The sequence below is a fragment of the Oncorhynchus masou genome, chromosome 13, assembly GCF_036934945.1.
Source record: "Oncorhynchus masou masou isolate Uvic2021 chromosome 13, UVic_Omas_1.1, whole genome shotgun sequence".
Classification (NCBI taxonomy): domain Eukaryota; kingdom Metazoa; phylum Chordata; class Actinopteri; order Salmoniformes; family Salmonidae; genus Oncorhynchus; species Oncorhynchus masou.
Window position 1 is genome coordinate 28,669,155 of NC_088224.1, and position 18,384 is coordinate 28,687,538.

At 46.4% G+C, this 18,384-nt stretch overlaps 1 protein-coding gene across 1 annotated transcript in view; it reads left to right on the plus strand.

Moving 5' to 3' along the window:
* The window catches only part of LOC135552058 (receptor-type tyrosine-protein phosphatase U-like), a 245,449-nt gene that overhangs the window by 160,323 nt on the left and 66,742 nt on the right, over positions 1-18,384 (plus strand). Inside the window, exons 6-10 of the mRNA XM_064983432.1 lie at positions 4,463-4,634; positions 6,471-6,649; positions 6,817-6,931; positions 9,894-10,214; positions 11,975-12,084. Of these exons, the coding sequence (XP_064839504.1) occupies positions 4,463-4,634; positions 6,471-6,649; positions 6,817-6,931; positions 9,894-10,214; positions 11,975-12,084 (897 nt within the window). The remainder of the gene's footprint in view (positions 1-4,462; positions 4,635-6,470; positions 6,650-6,816; positions 6,932-9,893; positions 10,215-11,974; positions 12,085-18,384) is intronic.

The window sequence follows — 18,384 nt, forward strand, 5'->3', positions numbered from 1 at the left end:
CAAACAAACATGGGTACGAGGACCCGACGCGCACCTATACAACATCAAACTATACTGACAATAAAACAATCTCTGACAAAGACATGAGGGGAAACAGAGGGTTAAATACACAACAGGTAATGAATGGGATTGAAAACAGGTGTGTGGGAAGACAAGACAAAACCAATGGAAAATGGAAAAAGGATCAATGATGGCTAGAAGACCGGTGACGTCGAATGCCGAGCACCGCCCGAACAAGGAGAGGCAACGACTTCGGAAGAAGTCGTGACAAGAGTTCAACAACCTACCAGTTTAATCCTTTCTGTTGTTTTCTGACGCTGACGCAGACACAGACAAACACATACAGTCTCACATGCACAACCAGGCCCACACACACACACACTGTTTGGGGTGGTGTCAGATACACATATTTCACTTTTGCATGTAAAAACAATCACCACTGCTGCACATGTTGCCACTGTTTAAATTACAAAAAGTTATTATTTTAGAACGAGCAGCACTCATAAGTGCGTTGGTGACACAAGCACAGGGAAAAGGCAACAAGCAGATTGCCGGTAGCCAGAGCACCAGATCCATGAGAAGGTTTTATCTGGTGTACCTCTGTTCTCTGGTGTTCCAATGTCCTACGACCGTTGATGGGTCATGAATATTTATTTACAAGTTCATCTGTTTAGTACCTGATGGAGAAGACCCAGAAGACCTGTGCAATTCAGCACCCCAGGGTGGTCCATTTACTTTGTTCTGTGAAAATCACGTGATGAAATCCTGCAATTTCAATACTGCTGTCTTCCCCAATAGCAAGCAATGTAGTAGCTGGCAATACAATCCATACAATCCAATACAAGCCCCTAACGCCCTAATGGATGGGCCGCCCTGGTTGAAGTGCCGCCCTGGTTGAAGTGCATCTCTTCTACAAGGATGCATGAAGGTATTAACACCCATATTGGATTGAACACGTTTTACACAGTACGCATACGGTGAACTGAGCTATAGTCTCCCAGTTGAAACCAGATTCCAACGTTTGCTCTGACTCTCTACTCATGAAGGTTAGAACAGATTGGTAACAGCAGGGAGGAACAATATGTTTCCCCAACCCGTTATTGTCTTCTGTTAATGTATTAGCTGTGTACTGTTCCAATCTTAACTCTATGTTTCTCTGTTTTTCTCCCCTCAACTCTGTAATTGTGTGTGTGTGTGTGTGTGTGTGTGTGTCTGTGTGTGTGTGTGTGTGTGTGTGTGTGCGCGCATGCACGTGTTTCTCTCTTATTCTCATTAACAGTAATTGCTACTTTCTGTTTGATCTCCTCTGCCGTGAGGGGAATCTCTCTCGACCTACTGAGTGTTTTCTCCTCACTCGTGTGTGTTTAAATAGTCCAAACAAATTGTTTGCATAAGAATTCTCATTCAATTCCTCTGTATTGCCTTCTTTTGTCTTTCTATCAGAGAGTTTTGCTTGTTCTGTTTCTGATTCTGTTTAGATCTTTAGACAACGTCAACATTTGTTTGTGTTCAGTTGGAAATCCTGAATTAATGAATGATTTAGCACAGAAACTCATTATGGTGTGATATGGGGCTTAGGGGAAGAGAGGGGGAGAGATGGAAGACAAACAGGTTTAATACTGGATGTTTTCATTTGTATGACAATCTGTAGGATTGTCTGTTTGTTTTGACTGAATGAATGTACATTGAGATGTGATGGGGCTGTGGCTGATAGCTGAAGAATCCCCCACCCCCCTAAAACCCTATTATACTTCTCACAACCACTAACATTGTCACTGAGGCAATAATCTATACATTTATCCTATATTACTCGCATAAGCAGTTTCATACTTTTGAGAAAATGTCCGCTCTGCCCAGACACTTACTGGTGAAAAGCATGAAGAGAAATGGGCTAGTTGATATAACATCCTGGAAACATTATTCTGAGAGCGGAGCAGCATATAGCCTCCTGCACCTGGAAAAACTTCACGCTTTGAGTGTGTGTGTGTGACAGGCTACACGTTGTCATTTCCTGTTCCCCTCGTTGATCTGAGCACTCTTCTACCTCGAGCATATTAGTACGGGTTGTCTGTGTGTGTGCGTGTATGGATGTGTGTGACAGCTCAGGAGCCCGGTATGCAACCTCCCCATGCCAAGATGTTAGCTATGACATATATCATGTATTTATTATCTCCACCTCCCATGGTACCCTCATCTGTCCCTCATCGTCTCCCTGTCTCTCTCCTTCCTTCCCACTCACAATCCCATTATGGAGAGCTATATCTCATGGCCACACCACTGTTGTGTCTCCAACTCAAACTTGATGATTGAGTTGGAGGCGTGCGTGGCCACGCAGTCGTGGGTGAACAGGGAGTACAGGAGAGGGCTCAGAACGCACCCTTGGCGTTCTCTCAACCAGCTTCATGAGGTAGTCACCTGGAATGCATTTAACAGGTGTGCCTTGTTAAAAGTTAATTTGCGAAATATCTTTCCTTCTTAATGTGTTTGAGCCAATCAGTTGTGTTTTGTTTTGACAAGGTAGGTGTGGTATACAGAAGATAGCCCAATTTGGTAAAAGTCCAAGTCCATATTATGGCAAGAACAGCTCAAATAAGCTTAGAGAAACAACAGTCAATCATTACTTTAAGATCTGACATTACTTTACGAGATGAAGGTCAGTCCACACACACACACACACACACACACACACACACACACACACACACACACACACACACACACACACACACACACACACACACACACACACACACACACACACACACACACACACACACACACACACACACACACACTCTACCTCCTTCCCCACCCAATCACTTCTAAGAGTTTTCCTCATGATGAGACATGCACACAAGCACTGGCGCACTTAGTCAATCACAGGACACACACACACACACACATAAACACACGTTAAAATGCACACACACATAGGATATATGAAACTGGCTCTCATGAGAACTGCCACAGGAAAGGAAGATCCAGAGTTACCTCCGCTGCAGAGGATAAGTTCATTAGAGTTAACTGCACCTCAGATTGCAGCCCAAATAAATGCTTCACCGAGTTCAATTAACAGACACATCTCAACACTACTAAAGGACACCAATAAGAAGAAGATACTTGCTTGGGCCAAGAAACACGAGCAATGAACATTAGACCGATGTAAATCTGTCCTTTGGTCTAATGAGTCCAAATTTGAGATTTTTGGCTTGAACTGCCGTGTCTTTGTGAGACACAGAGGAGGTGAACAGATGATCTCCACATGTGTGGTTCACACATGAAGCATGGAGGAGGAGGTGTGATGGTGCTTTACTGGTGACACTGTCAGTGATTTATTTATAATTCAAGGCACACTTAACTAGCATGGCTACCACAGCATTCTGCAGCGATACGCCATCCCATCTGGTTTGCGCTTAGTGGGACTATCATTTGTTTTTCAACAGGACAATGACCTAACACACCTCCAGGCTGTGTAAGGGCTATTTGACCAAGAAGCAGAGTGATGGAGTGCTGCATCAGATGACCTGACCTCCACAATCCCCTGACATCAACTCAATTGAGATGGTTTGGGATGAGTTGGACCACGTAGTGAAGGAAAACCTTTCAACAAGTGCTCAGCATATGTGAGAACTCCTTCAAGACTGTTGGAAATGCATTCCTCATGAAGCTGGTTGAGAGAATACCTAGAGTGTGCAAAGCTGTCATTAAAGCAAAGGGTGGTGTCACATCCTGACCTTAGTTCCTTTTTTATGTCTCTGTTTTAGTTTGGTCAGGGCATGAGTTGGGGTGGACATTCTATGTTTTGTATTCTATGTTTTGTATTTCTGTGTTTGGCTTGGTATGGTTCCCAATCAGAGGCAGCTGTCGATTGTTGTCTTTGATTGAGAACCATACTTTGGCAGCCTGTTTTCCCACTATGGGTTGTGGGTAGTTGTGTTCTGTGTCTGTGTTTCACCATACAGAACTGTTTCATTTTCGTTTCACTCTCTTTGTTATTTTGTTTTGTGTTTCTGTTCAAATAAATAACATGAACACTTACCACGCTGCGCATTGGTCGGATCCTTCATATTCCTCATCCGAGGAGGACAACGATCGTTACAGGTGGCGACATTGAAGAAACTAAAATATAGATGTTATCGTGTCAAAGATGATATTTTAGATGTCTTCACTATGTAGAGAGTAGTAAAAATAAAGAAAAACCCTTGAATGAGTATGTGTGTCCAAACATTTGACTGGTACTGTACATTATAATACTGTCTGTGAAGGTTAGTTAGGGTAACCTGACTCTCTCTCTCTCTATGTGACTGTGTGTTTTGACTGTTTTCATGGGCAGTGACAGAGGTGGTGTCTACACAGGTAAAGATGATCACCTGTGTATGGGTCAGTTAGCGTGACTCTCTCTCTCCCTCACTGCCTCCCCTCCCTTCTCCTCCTCTCTCTCTCTCTCTCTCTCTCTCTGCAGCGTCGTAACGGTGTGGTTGTGGCTGCGTCCTCTATCCAGCGTCTGAGCCACAAGCGTCTCATGGCCACCTTCCAAGTGGAGGCTGAGAGAGGGGAGCAGGACCTGTATCGCTGCATCACAGAGTCCGCACGCGGAGCTGCCGTGTCCAACTTCGCCGAGCTCATTGTCAGAGGTATATAGTACGGCCAGTCCGTATAGTCATGTTTATGCAGTGTGTACAACATAGTATCGTAAATATGTGTCCGGTACACAGTGGAAACATGTCTAGCAATTGACGATGTTATGTCGTATAATGTGTCTTTGTTTACACACACACACACACACACACACACACACACACACACACACACACACACACACACACACACACACACACACGCACGTTTGTCCTGTAGCACACTGCACCACACACCACCTCCCCTAAGACACCACTAACCGACCATGACACCTAGCTACCATTCTGGGATATCTTAATGCCCATATGTCCTACCTCCGTCCCCACCCAACAACTTCCAACAACTTATCCTTAAGTTCGACATGCACACAAGCACTGGCTCACTTAGTCAATCACACGGACACACACACACACATAAACACACATTAAAATGCACAAACACATAGGAAATGTGTTCTGAACTAGCAAAATCTTCTCTGTTTTACGTTCTATTGTGGAAACACGTGGAAACATTGTGGGGCAAATTTGCAAATAAATTCATAAAAAATCCTACAATGTGATTTTCTGGATTTTTTTTCTCATTTTGTCTGTCATAGTTGAAGTGTACCTATGATGAAAATTACAGGCCTCTCATCTTTTTAAGTGGGAGAACTTGCACAATTGGTGGCAGACTAAATACTTTTTTGCCCCACTGTATGTTGTGTACTCTGTGTAAACAGTGTTTTTCACAGGACATGTTGCTGTAATGTGTGTGTCTCTTTGTCTAACGTTGAAAGGACATGCATAATTGCACACGCAATCACTCACGCAAATAATTCATTCATTATGGTGAAAATTGAACATTCCCTTCCCTTCAAGTGCCTCTCAGAAATCACAATCTTAAAAGATTGTGTGAGTCAACGCTCTATCCGAGCATAAACAAATCTAGGGAAATTCTAAACAAGAAAAGCATGAAACATGCCTTGTTTTTTCTTTGCGAGAGAAGAGAGTTGTTGCATCTTCTGTGGAAATGCTTTGTGGAAATGTATTGTTTTTGGCATACAGCTATGGAACGCTGGACATCTCTGTTCATTTGACAACGATTGATGATGTTTTTATAATTAGCCGGATCACATAGATTTGTTTTTATATTGTTGAGGATAGAAAGGAGGAGTTGACAGACTGTAGACAGTGCTACTAAACCATTGTCTCAGTTATTTTGCTCACCAGCCGCATACCACCCTGCACACCACTGCTGGCTTGCTTCTGAAGCTAAGCAGGCTTGTTCCTGGTCAGTTCCTGGATGGGAGACCAGATTCTGCTGGAAGTGGTGTTGGTGGGCCAGTAGGAGGCACTCTTTCCTCTGGTCTTAAACAATATCCCAATGCCCCAGGGCAGTGATTGGGGACACTGCCCTGTTTAGGGTGCTGTCTTTCGGATGGGACGTTAAACGGTTGTCCTGACTCTCTGAGGTCATTGAAGATCCCATGGCACTTATTGTAAGAGTAGGGGTGTTAACCCCGGTGTCCTGGCTAAACTCCCAATCTGTCCATCAAACCATCACGGTCACCTGATAATCCCCAGTTTACAATTGGTTCATTCATCCCCCTCCTCTCCCCTGTAACTATTCTCCAGGTTGTTGCTGCAAATGAGTTCTCAGTCAACTTACCTGGTAAAATAACAGATAAATAAAAAAAAAAGTGTTCACTTCGTTCAGGACTGTATATATCAATATTGTGTAAAAGGCCTTTTGTTTTAACCTCCACTATGCCCCTGCATGCACTCACTTAGTCATTCAAAAGTCCTCTGTATAACACTGTACTCTGGCCTCTCCCCCTTCCTTCACCATGGCAGTGCCCCCCACCCCCATCGCTCCCCCCCAGCTGCTCCGGGCTGGCCCCACCTACCTGATCATTCAACTCAACACCAACTCCATCGTGGGGGATGGCCCTGTTATCCGCCGTGAGATCGAGTACCGGGCCAGCCAATCACCATGGTCAGAGACACACGGTGTGGGCTCGCTCACGTATAAGGTTTGTGTGTGTCTGCTCGTGTGTGTACGCGTAGAAGTTAATTTTCCATTCAGCATTCTTTACAGGCTCTTAAAAACAGTTATTAAAGATCCCTGAATTACTTTGCCGTTACAGTAAAAAAAACATGAATGTTGAATAAACACTTTCCTACTCTGTTCTATTGTAAGGTGTGGCATCTGGAGCCGGACACAGAGTACCGTATCAGTGTTTTACTGACCCGGCCAGGGGAGGGAGGCACAGGGGCACCTGGACCCCCCCTGGTCAGCAGGACCAAGTGTGCAGGTGAGCTCTGGGGACTGGATGGGTCTAAACCCAAACCTAGATTCTGTTCTATTCTGTTCTACTCTTATCTATTCCATTCCTTCAACTTTGTTTATCGCTTCAGGAACGTCACTGAGAGATCACATATAATAACATGCTCCATAACACCAGGGCAACAAAATTCAAACATATACTCTAATGGCGTGCTGTCCACCGGTTGAGAGGATGTGTGTGTGTGGATTATAGTGCTCAGTGGCTGATATATACGTAGGTACCTCTTTAGAAGCCGGTGTGTATGCATGGATAGGTACACTTAAATGATGTGTGTTGATTTAATTATATAGTAGAGTGAAGATTCTGAAACCTTCTCACAGCCACTACACTCCCCCTCACATACACACACCACACACACACACACTTATCTGTACTTACCCTCCCCAGCGCTCAGCGCTCATCTTTATGAAACAGCTCCCTGTAGATGTGTCAAGTAGACCGACATGACGTCGTGTCATCTATCATAGTCTCTGATCCATCCTGTCACGAGGCCCCAGCCGCCCACCTCCTGTTTGCTCCCCATGCTCAGATCTGAGCCTCAATCTCAGGGGAGAGAGCAGAGAGAGCCCCTGTGACACTACACACTCTAGATCGGGGGTGTCAAGTCTAACTAATTTAGTGTTCGGACTTCAACAAGGTCTGGAGGTCGCAATGAATATTGGTTATATTTCCTTGCCAAAAAATGTGCCCAAATTTGTCCTCTATCCATTGTATTTGGAATTTGTAATACTCCCTGACTGTCTAGTGATTTTTAGTGAGCACGACAGTGGAGAAAATATGAATATAGGCCCATTTACATTTCAGCACTGTTGGTTTTAGTCATTTAAAGTATATTTAGTTTCTTTCCCCATCTGTGGGTTGGATTGGATCCCCACGTGGGCTGGATTGGATCCCCGCGTGGGCTGGATTGGATCCCCGCGTGGGCTGGATTGGATCCCCGCGTGGGCTGGATTGGATCCCCGCGTGGGCTGGATTGGATCCCCGCGTGGGCTGGATTGGATCCCCGCGTGGGCTGGATTGGATCCCGCGTGGGCTGGATTGGATCCCGCGTGGGCTGGATTGGATCCCCGCGTGGGCTGGATCCGGCCCGCGGACCGTATGTTTGACACTCATGCTGTAGATCAATCTGTCTCGTATCCGCTCTTCCTGTCCAGCTCAGAAAGTTTTGGGCTAGAAGCAGCCCTTGCCTATAAAACACATTCATCTGGTGCTGTTTTATATTCTTTTTTTTATGCAGCTACGTCCCCAGAGAGAAGGCTTTTCATGAACCCCTCTCCAGTTTTAACTGATGTAGTATAGGGATGGGGGTTGGAAATGATTTTTGGTCGGATATCCAGCTATTCAAAACACGTGTTTTCTTATACTTACCTTTTTAACCTGAGCAATGCTGTGACATGTCGTCAGCTTACCTCACTCATTGCAGGAGAACAAAGAAGAGTGCTAAATCTCTGGCCACTTCAATTATCACTCTGTGGTCTATTGGGGAGGCACATTGGGCAAACTGAAAACCTGGGCTGATTTATCTTCTGACATGACGCGACTAGACCGTTCCCACCCTCCATCTCTCCCCTCTGAGGCGTAGACGTGTATTACGCAGCTTCTGCCTATAAACGTCAGAGGCTTTAACCTCTCTTAACCCATGACAGTGACTCAATGATTGGTCCAAATGGCACTAACAGACCTCTCCCCCATCCCTCCTTTCTCTATCTTTCCTGAGGCTGGGATTGTGTCTGTAACAGCATGTGACCTGTAGGTCGGAGGACAGCCAGGCTGATTGTGTTCATAGCAACAGTTGACCCCTGGTGAGAAGGTGTCCTCTCTTTTAGCTCACTGACACCATGGTTTAAGACAAGAGGAGGAGAGGAGATGAGCTGGAGCCAGCAGAGCCCAGAGTGGGCTGACAGCCAGTTTGACATAACCCTCCACCCCATCTGCCCCTCCGTCCACCCTCCTCTCTCTCCCGCCCCTGGCTTGTCCCTTTGATTAGTCTCATCAACGTGAGTCTGTGGGCCTGGACGTCTGTGGGGTTGGTTTGGGCTGCAGGGTGGCGTGCTGCTGGACAGACAGACAGAGACAGGGAGGGCAGCCTGGGTGGGTGGTAGATTGATTAATATAATGAGTCATGCTTTCATATAGCACCTTCCCTAATGGTGCTCTAGTCTGCATAGGGTGCATCCCAAATGGCATATAGTGCACTACTTTTGACCAGGGCCCATGAGGAAGTAGTGCACTATTAGAGGGAATAAGTTGCCAGACACAACCCTATCTTAGCGGCCTCTGTGGCTGCGGTCTGGCAGGCATGATATGATCCTGTTGGACATTATCTTTGCAGGGACACGAGGATTCGTCACCCCAGTCTCACACATGCCATCAGTAATTAGCTAGTTCTATATCACATCATCTCAGCTCATAGGGCATTGTCTTTGGTCCTGGAGCTGAGCAGTCTGTACTCTGTAAGAATGAAGGTATGAGTGAAATTATATTTTAAAAAATGTGTTATTGTTGTACATCGCTCCCTCCTCCTCTCTTCTCTTTCTCTCCAGGGTGTTTAAAAAAAATTAAACAGTTTCCTGTGGTGAGTTTGGAATGTAAACATCGGAACTAACCGTCTCTCTTTCTCCATATCTTTCTATTTGTCTTCATCACTCCATCTCACACTGTCGTTCTATGTCTCTGTCTGTCTGTCTGTCTGTCTGTCTGTCTGTCTGTCTGTCTGTCTGTCTGTCTGTCTGTCTGTCTGTCTGTCTGTCTGTCTGTCTGTCTGTCTGTCTGTCTGTCTCTGTCTCTCTCTCTGTCTCTCTCTCTGTCTCTGTCTCTGTCTCTGTCTCTCTCTCTGTCTCTCTCTCTGTCTCTGTCTCTGTCTCTCTCTCTGTCTCTGTCTCTCTCCTCTTCGACCCACCCCTATCTCCCTCTCCCCTCCCCCTATCAGAGCCCATGCGTGCATTGCGAGGCCTCACAGCCATAGAGATCCAGCCTCGTCAACTAGTCTTACAGTGGGAACCTCTGGGCTACAACCTGACGCGCTGCCACACCTACTCCGTCTCTCTCTGCTACCGTTACTCCACACCTGCAGGGGGCAGCGCAGGGAACAATGCCACAGTGAGGGAGTGTCTCTCTGTAGAGAGGAACCAATCCCACTTCACCCTGAGGGACCTGCCCCCGTTCCGCTCCGTCCACGTCCGGCTGGCGCTGGAAAATCCAGAAGGCAAGAAAGAAGGCAGAGAGGTCACCTTTCAGACCGAGGAGGACAGTAAGTGGACTCTATTACCCAACATGCATTGTAGTTCATATGAAACGCAGAGAGTGTTGGACCCAAAAACACAAATATTGACTTGCAGGATCAGCATAACTAAATGAAAGATCAGCCTTTTAAACGGAAGCAGATGAAAAATGTATCAGTCAGAGTCATGACCACCAGCGAAATGGTGAGATGATTTTGCTTATCTTTCTATTAACAAGTTCCTGTGTACAACAGCGGATTATATACATTTTACCGAGATGGATTTAAGTTGGAGGTCAGAGCAAATGTACTATGCAGTAAAACATTGCTCACAGCAGTTATTGACCTATTAGAGAGGAGGGAAAGAGAGAGAGAGGCAATGCAAGAGTCAGCAGCATATCACCCTGCATCCCACTGCTGGCTTATCTCTGGAGCTAAGCAGGGTTGGTCCTAGTTGCTCCCTGGATGGGAGACTAGATGCCAGTAGGAGGCACACTTTCCTCTGGTCTAAAGAACTATTTATATCAATACCTCAGGGCAGACATTACTCTGTGTGGGGTGCTGTCTGTTGGATGGTATGTTATGTTAAATGTGTGTCCTGACTCTCTATGGTCACTGAAGATCCCATATCGTAAGAATAGTGGTGTTAACCCCGGTGTCCTGGCTGCTAAATTCCCAATCTGGTCCTCATGGCCACCTAATCATCCCCAGCTTCCAATTGGCTCATTCATCTCCTCTCCCTTGTAACTCTTCCCCTTGGTCGTTGCTGTAAATGAAAATGTGTTGTCAGTCAACTTACCCGGTAAAGTAAAATAAGAGTGGTACTGTAAGATTACAATACATTGTATGAAATTGGTTGCATTTTGAAATCTTCAAATTGCAAGGTCCTCCCATGTGCTCCTGCTTATAATGTAATGCATAGTCAGTTGAACAGCTGCACTTGAAGTAAGCAAGTAGAGAGAGAAATGAAATTATCTCACCTTCCCAGAGCTCTCTTTGGGCAAGAGAAAAAAATCAAAAAGACTACAGGGAGACCTAATACAATTACCTCTGTGTCGTTTTTCGCACTCACAAATACACACATATGCATGCACAGATTCATGGGTCCCAGACAACCACAAGCCATTTGTCATCTCTAGGGCTTGTTGAACTTTCCCAACTCTGTCACTGAACTGTGTCTTCAACATATGCACTGCTTTGTAAATAACACCAAGTGCCCTGATTCATTGACTGGTTGTAATCCCCATGTCAAAACAAGAGTCCCTGTCTCAGACTCATTTGGATTTCTTGTTTGCCCTGCCATTACACTGCGGCTGTTGTCCTCTGCTCCTCTCAGGGCTGTTGGAGGGAGGGAGGGAGGGAGGGAGGGAGGGAGGGAGGGAGGGAGGGAGGGAGGGAGGGAGGGAGGGAGGGAGAGAGGGAGAGAGAGAGAGAGAGAGAGAGAGAGAGAGAGAGAGGATACAGCGGGTTTAACTGTCAGCCACAAGGCAGTGCTCTAGACTCTATCCGCCTGAGACAGGGCCAGAGAGACTGTCAGACAGTCTGTTAGTTGACGAAAACTTGCATGACTTGTAGCAGCATCAACTTTCGATCAGACACAGATGTACATGTAAACACGCATGCACTCTTGCATCCAGACACACACTCATCAAATCTTCTGGTCCTGAAATCAGTTTGGCTGTCTTTACGGCTGGAAACCGGATATAATTTGTCACTTCCTTCCTATAGGAACCCCTATTCCATCAACAGAGGGTTCTCTCAGAATGTTTATGTTGTGTTTTCTTTTCCAGTTCCTGGTGGCATCATCCCAGAGTCACTGACTTTCACCCCATTAGACGATATGATCTTTCTGAAGTGGGAGGAGCCTGTGGAGCCCAATGGGGTCATTACACAGTATGAGGTATGGAACATGCCCTCAACTTTCCCGTCTGTCTACCTTTTTGCAATCACAGATCTGTCTCGAGATCAATCTTAATCTCTGTCTTTCTCTTTTTTTCCCAATTAATAATTTGTGCTTATTTTATTGAGATTATCTCTATCTGTCTCTAATTGCTTGACACAGGAGAGTTTTTTGTGTGTGTGGGGGTGGGGTGGGGGGCAGTTTTGGGTAAAAAAAAAAAACTACTAATCACAAGGTATTCAGCAAACAATGTGTTTAATTTAGGAAATCTGTTCATCAATTACTCCCACAAAAAAAAGAGAGACATGATTGTGTCTCAATGTTTTAAATGATTGTTATTTTCAAATCCAGTCACTTTTTGGGCTTAGTTGTGTTCAATTTGCAGTGTACAAATTATGTTCCGGCCCCTAAACCCTCCGCTTCAACAAAAATTGGCTCGCCACTGCCTTCCCGTGCAGTACAGACATGTGCCATAGTCATTAATAGGGAATGTATCCTCTCTTCCGCTCAAATGATAAGTACAAGAAATATCCTGCCGGGAACTCTTCTCTGCATACACCCACAGCTCCTCTGCCTGGGTGGTGTGTAGCGCCAGCAGACAATGGCGAGAAGAGACCCCTTGATGTCAGGACGCTTCAAGTAACAAAGTGAGCACAGGAAGAGAGAAAGCAAGTCAGAGAATAGGGAGAGGAGGCTTCTCTCTCTCTCTCTCTCTCTCTCTCTCTCTCTCTCTCCACAGTTCAGGTCTCTGTATATGCTCCTATGATAATGAGGCTAGTAGAGCCTCTGAGCCTCTGACTGCAGCCCTGCAATTATATAGAGACAAGCAGTATAATTACTTATTTGCCTAAAAGATGCTTTCACATGGGGCAAATTATTTATGTATGTGGCGGTCAGTGCCATTTTTTTTTCATGACCATGGCCTTGTTTCTATTAGAGCATGTTGGATGACTGTCATTCATATTCCATTTACCAGGTTCAATGTAACAGTGATAGGTTTAGGCTACAACATGATACTCAAATTTTCCCTGTACCCATCATGATTCATAGGCTACAACCCATTCTATGAATGAAAGTTTACAACTTAGGTCCACACAGGTGGAGAGAAATATTTGAGATGACAGACAGTGACACATGGACAGACAGTGACACTTTCAATACCACCTTGCACACTCTTGCTGGCAACTAGCTTATCTAGGGTGTAATCATTAGTCCAACAGTTGCAAACAAGAGTTGCAAACAACAAATTCAGATATTTTATCCCTATTTTGTTCGCTTCCGTTTAAGACACGATTTTCAACAGAATCGGCGGAATGCATACACCCCTGTTCATGCATAAACACAGTTCACTTTCATAGCAGTCACTTCACATTCCCTCTCACCTTTTCCCTTCGTTTGTGGACTTCAATTAACAAAACATCAGCTGTATATGACCAGGCGAAAAAACCTTTCCAAGCCAAACCATGTCATAACCGCTATACACAGCCTATAACTTTGTCCTCATATTAGCTAAAGTAACATCCTAGTCAACATAGCTAATATAACTAATGTGTTAGTAAACCTGCTACAATTTACATTTACATTTAAGTCATTTAGCAGACGCTCTTATCCAGAGCGACTTACAAATTGGTGAATTCACCTTCTGACATCAGTGGAACAGCCACTTTACAATAGTGCATCTAAATCATTTAAAGGGGGAGGGGGGTGAGAAGGATTGCTTTATCCTATCCTAGGTATTCCTTGAAGAGGTGGGGTTTCAGGTGTCTCCGGAAGGTGGTGATTGACTCCGCTGTCCTGGCGTCGTGAGGGAGTTTGTTCCACCATTGGGGGGCCAGAGCAGCGAACAGTTTTGACTGGGCTGAGCGGGAACTGTACTTCCTCAGTGGTAGGGAGGCGAGCAGGCCAGAGGTGGATGAACGCAGTGCCCTTGTTTGGGTGTAGGGCCTGATCAGAGCCTGGAGGTACTGCGGTGCCGTTCCCCTCACAGCTCCGTAGGCAAGCACCATGGTCTTGTAGCGGATGCGAGCTTCAACTGGAAGCCAGTGGAGAGAGCGGAGGAGCGGGGTGATGTGAGAGAACTTGGGAAGGTTGAACACCAGACGGGCTGCGGCGTTCTGGATGAGTTGTAGGGGTTTAATGGCACAGGCAGGGAGCCCAGCCAACAGCGAGTTGCAGTAATCCAGACGGGAGATGACAAGTGCCTGGATTAGGACCTGCGCCGCTTCCTGTTTGAGGCAGGGGCGTACTCTGCGGATGTTGTAGAGCATGAACCTACAGGAACGGGCCACCGCCTTGATGTTAGTTGAGAACGACAGGGTGTTGTCCAGGATCACGCCAAGGTTCTTAGCGCTCTGGGAGGAGGAAACAATGGAGTTGTCAACCGTGATGGCGAGATCATGGCATGGGCAGTCCTTCCCCGGGAGGAAGAGCAGCTCCGTCTTGCCGAGGTTCAGCTTGAGGTGGTGATCCGTCATCCACACTGATATGTCTGCCAGACATGCAGAGATGCGATTCGCCACCTGGTCATCAGAAGGGGGAAAGGAGAAGATTAATTGTGTGTCGTCTGCATAGCAATGATAGGAGAGACCATGTGAGGTTATGACAGAGCCAAGTGACTTGGTGTATAGCGAGAATAGGAGAGGGCCTAGAACAGAGCCCTGGGGGACACCAGTGGTGAGAGCGCGTGGCGAGGAGACAGATTCTCGCCACGCCACCTGGTAGGAGCGACCTGTCAGGTAGGACGCAATCCAAGCGTGGGCCGCACCGGAGATGCCCAACTCGGAGAGGGTGTAGAGGAGGATCTGATGGTTCACAGTGTCGAAGGCAGCCGATAGGTCTAGAAGGATGAGAGCAGAGGAGAGAGAGTTAGCTTTAGCAGTGCGGAGCGCCTCCGTGATACAGAGAAGAGCAGTCTCAGTTGAATGACTAGTCTTGAAACCTGACTGATTTGGATCAAGAAGGTCATTCTGAGAGAGATAGCGGGAGAGCTGGCCAAGGACGGCACGTTCAAGAGTTTTGGAGAGAAAAGAAAGAAGGGATACTGGTCTGTAGTTGTTGACATCGGAGGGATCGAGTGTAGGTTTTTTCAGAAGGGGTGCAACTCTCGCTCTCTTGAAGACGGAAGGGACGTAGCCAGCGGTCAGGGATGAGTTGATGAGCGAGGTGAGGTAAGGGAGAAGGTCTCCGGAAATGGTCTGGAGAAGAGAGGAGGGGATAGGGTCAAGCGGGCAGGTTGTTGGGCGGCCGGCCGTCACAAGAAGCGAGATTTCATCTGGAGAGAGAGGGGAGAAAGAGGTCAGAGCACAGGGTAGGGCAGTGTGAGCAGAACCAGCGGTGTCGTTTGACTTAGCAAACGAGGATCGGATGTCGTCGACCTTCTTTTCAAAATGGTTGACGAAGTCATCTGCAGAGAGGGAGGAGGGGGGGAGGGGGAGGAGGATTCAGGAGGGAGGTGAAGGTGGCAAAGAGCTTCCTAGGGTTAGAGGCAGATGCTTGGAATTTAGAGTGGAAGAAAGTGGCTTTAGCAGCAGAGACAGAGGAGGAAAATGTAGAGAGGAGGGAGTGAAAGGATGCCAGGTCCGCAGGGAGGCGAGTTTTCCTCCATTTCCGCTCGGCTGCCCGGAGCACTGTTCTGTGAGCTCGCAATGTGTCGTCAAGCCACGGAGCGGGAGGGGAGGACCGAGCCGGCCTGGAGGATAGGGGACATAGAGAGTCAAAGGATGCAGAAAGGGAAGAGAGGAGGGTTGAGGAGGCAGAATCAGGAGATAGGTTGGAGAAGGTATGAGCAGAGGGAAGAGATGATAGGATGGAAGAGGAGAGAGTAGCGGGGGAGAGAGAGCGAAGGTTGGGACGGCGCGATACCATCCGAGTAGGGGCAGTGTGGAAAGTGTTGGATGAGAGCGAGAGGGAAAAGGATACAAGGTAGTGGTCGGAGACTTGGAGGGGAGTTGCAATGAGGTTAGTGGAAGAACAGCATCTAGTAAAGATGAGGTCGAGCGTATTGCCTGCCTTGTGAGTAGGGGGAAGGTGAGAGGGTGAGGTCAAAAGAGGAGAGGAGTGGAAAGAAGGAGGCAGAGAGGAATGAGTCAAAGGTAGACGTGGGGAGGTTAAAGTCGCCCAGGACTGTGAGAGGTGAGCCGTCCTCAGGAAAGGAGCTTATCAAGGCATCAAGCTCATTGATGAACTCTCCGAGGGAACCTGGAGGGCGATAAATGATAAGGATGTTAAGCTTGAAATGGCTGGTAACTGTGACAGCATGGAATTCAAAGGAGGCGATAGACAGATGGGTAAGGGGAGAAAGAGAGAATGACCACTTGGGAGAGATGAGGATCCCGGTGCCACCACCCCGCTGACCAGAAGCTCTCGGGGTGTGCGAGAACACGTGGGCGGACGAAGAGAGAGCAGTAGGAGTAGCAGTGTTGTCTGTGGTGATCCATGTTTCCGTCAGTGCCAAGAAGTCGAGGGACTGGAGGGAGGCATAGGCTGAGATGAACTCTGCCTTGTTGGCCGCAGATCGGCAGTTCCAGAGGCTACCGGAGACCTGGAACTCCACGTGGGTCGTGCGCGCTGGGACCACCAGATTAGGGTGGCCGCGGCCACGCGGTGTGGAGCGTTTGTATGGTCTGTGCAGAGAGGAGAGAACAGGGATAGATAGACACATAGTTGACAGGCTACAGAAGAGGCTACGCTAATGCAAAGGAGATTGGAATGACAAGTGGACTACACTTATCGAATGTTCAGAACGTTAAGCTTACGTAGCAAGAATCTTATTGACTAAAATGATTGAAATGATACAGTACTGCTGGAGTAGGCTAGCTGGCAGTGGCTACGTTGTTGACACTACACTAATCAAGTCGTTCCGTCGAGTGTAATAGTTTCTACAGTGCTGCTATTCGGGGCTAGCTGGCTAGCTAGCAGTGTTGATTACGTAACGTTACGTTAAAAGAACGACAATAGCTGGCTAGCTAACCTAGAAAATCGCTCCAGACTACACAATTGTCTTAGATACAAAGATGGCTATGTAGCTAGCTAGCTACGATCAAACAAATCAAACCGTTGTACTGTAATGAAGTGAAATGAAAATGTGATACTACCTGTGGAGCGAGGCGGAATGTTGACCGGGTTGTTGAAGTTCAATTCGGAAGACGTTGGCTAGCTGTTGGCTAGCTAGCTAGCAGTGACTCCTACGTTAAGGACGACAAATAGCTGGCTAGCTAACCTCGGTAAATTAAGATAATCACTCTAAGTCTACACACTCTAAACTACACAATTACCTTGGATACGAAGACAGCAAAGACAACTATGTAGCTAGCTAACACTACACTAATCGAGTCGTTGAGTGTAATAGTTTCTACAGTGCTAGTGGACGTTAGCTAGCTGCTGTGCTAGTGGACGTTAGCTAGCTGCTGGGCAGAAAGCAGTGTAGACTACGTTAGGACGACGAAATACGATAATTACGCAATTATCTTTGATACAAAGACGGCTATGTAGCTAGCTAAGAAGAAATTGCTAAGATTAGACAAATCAAACCGTTGTACTATAATGAAATGTAATGAAAAGTTATACTACCTGCGGACCGAAGTTATACTACCTGCGGACCGAAGTGTAGATGCGACCGCTCGCTACAATCATGCAGTTACGTTACAATGTAACAGTGTAACATAACTGCACTTACACGGGCAGTCCCCGGGGGCATTAAATTAATACAACTAAAAGCTTACCTTAGATTGGAAGAGTTCCAGTGTTGTGTTGGTTAGTCATAGCCAGCTAGCTAATAGCCCTCTGTTTAAGCCAGGTATTTGAGTAACTAAACTAGCCAGCTGCATTTGCTAGCTAAGTAAGTGAAACTGAAAGTTTTTTTTTAAATGACGAAATCCCTCTCTCTCTTGCTTCTCCTTAATTTAAAAACAAATATTTGTAGAAAACTGTTCAACTATTGTCTCTCTTTCTTTGAGTCAACTGCTCACCACATTTTAAGCATTGAAGTGCTAGCTAGCTGTATCTTGTGCTTTCAGTACTAGATTAAGTATCTGATCCTTTGATTGGGTGGAAAACATGTCAGTTCATGCTGCAAGAGCTCTAATAGGTTTGGGGATGTTCTCCAGAAGTTGTCATAATTACTATGTAAGTCAATGGAAGGGGGTGAGAACCAAGAACCTCATACGTTTTGTATTGAAGTCAATGTACCAAGAGGAGGACGGAAGGTAGCTGTCCTCCGGCTACACAATAGTGCTACCCTACAGAGTGCTGTTGAGGCTACTATAGACCTTCATTGTGAAACAGTGTGTTTTAATCAATTAT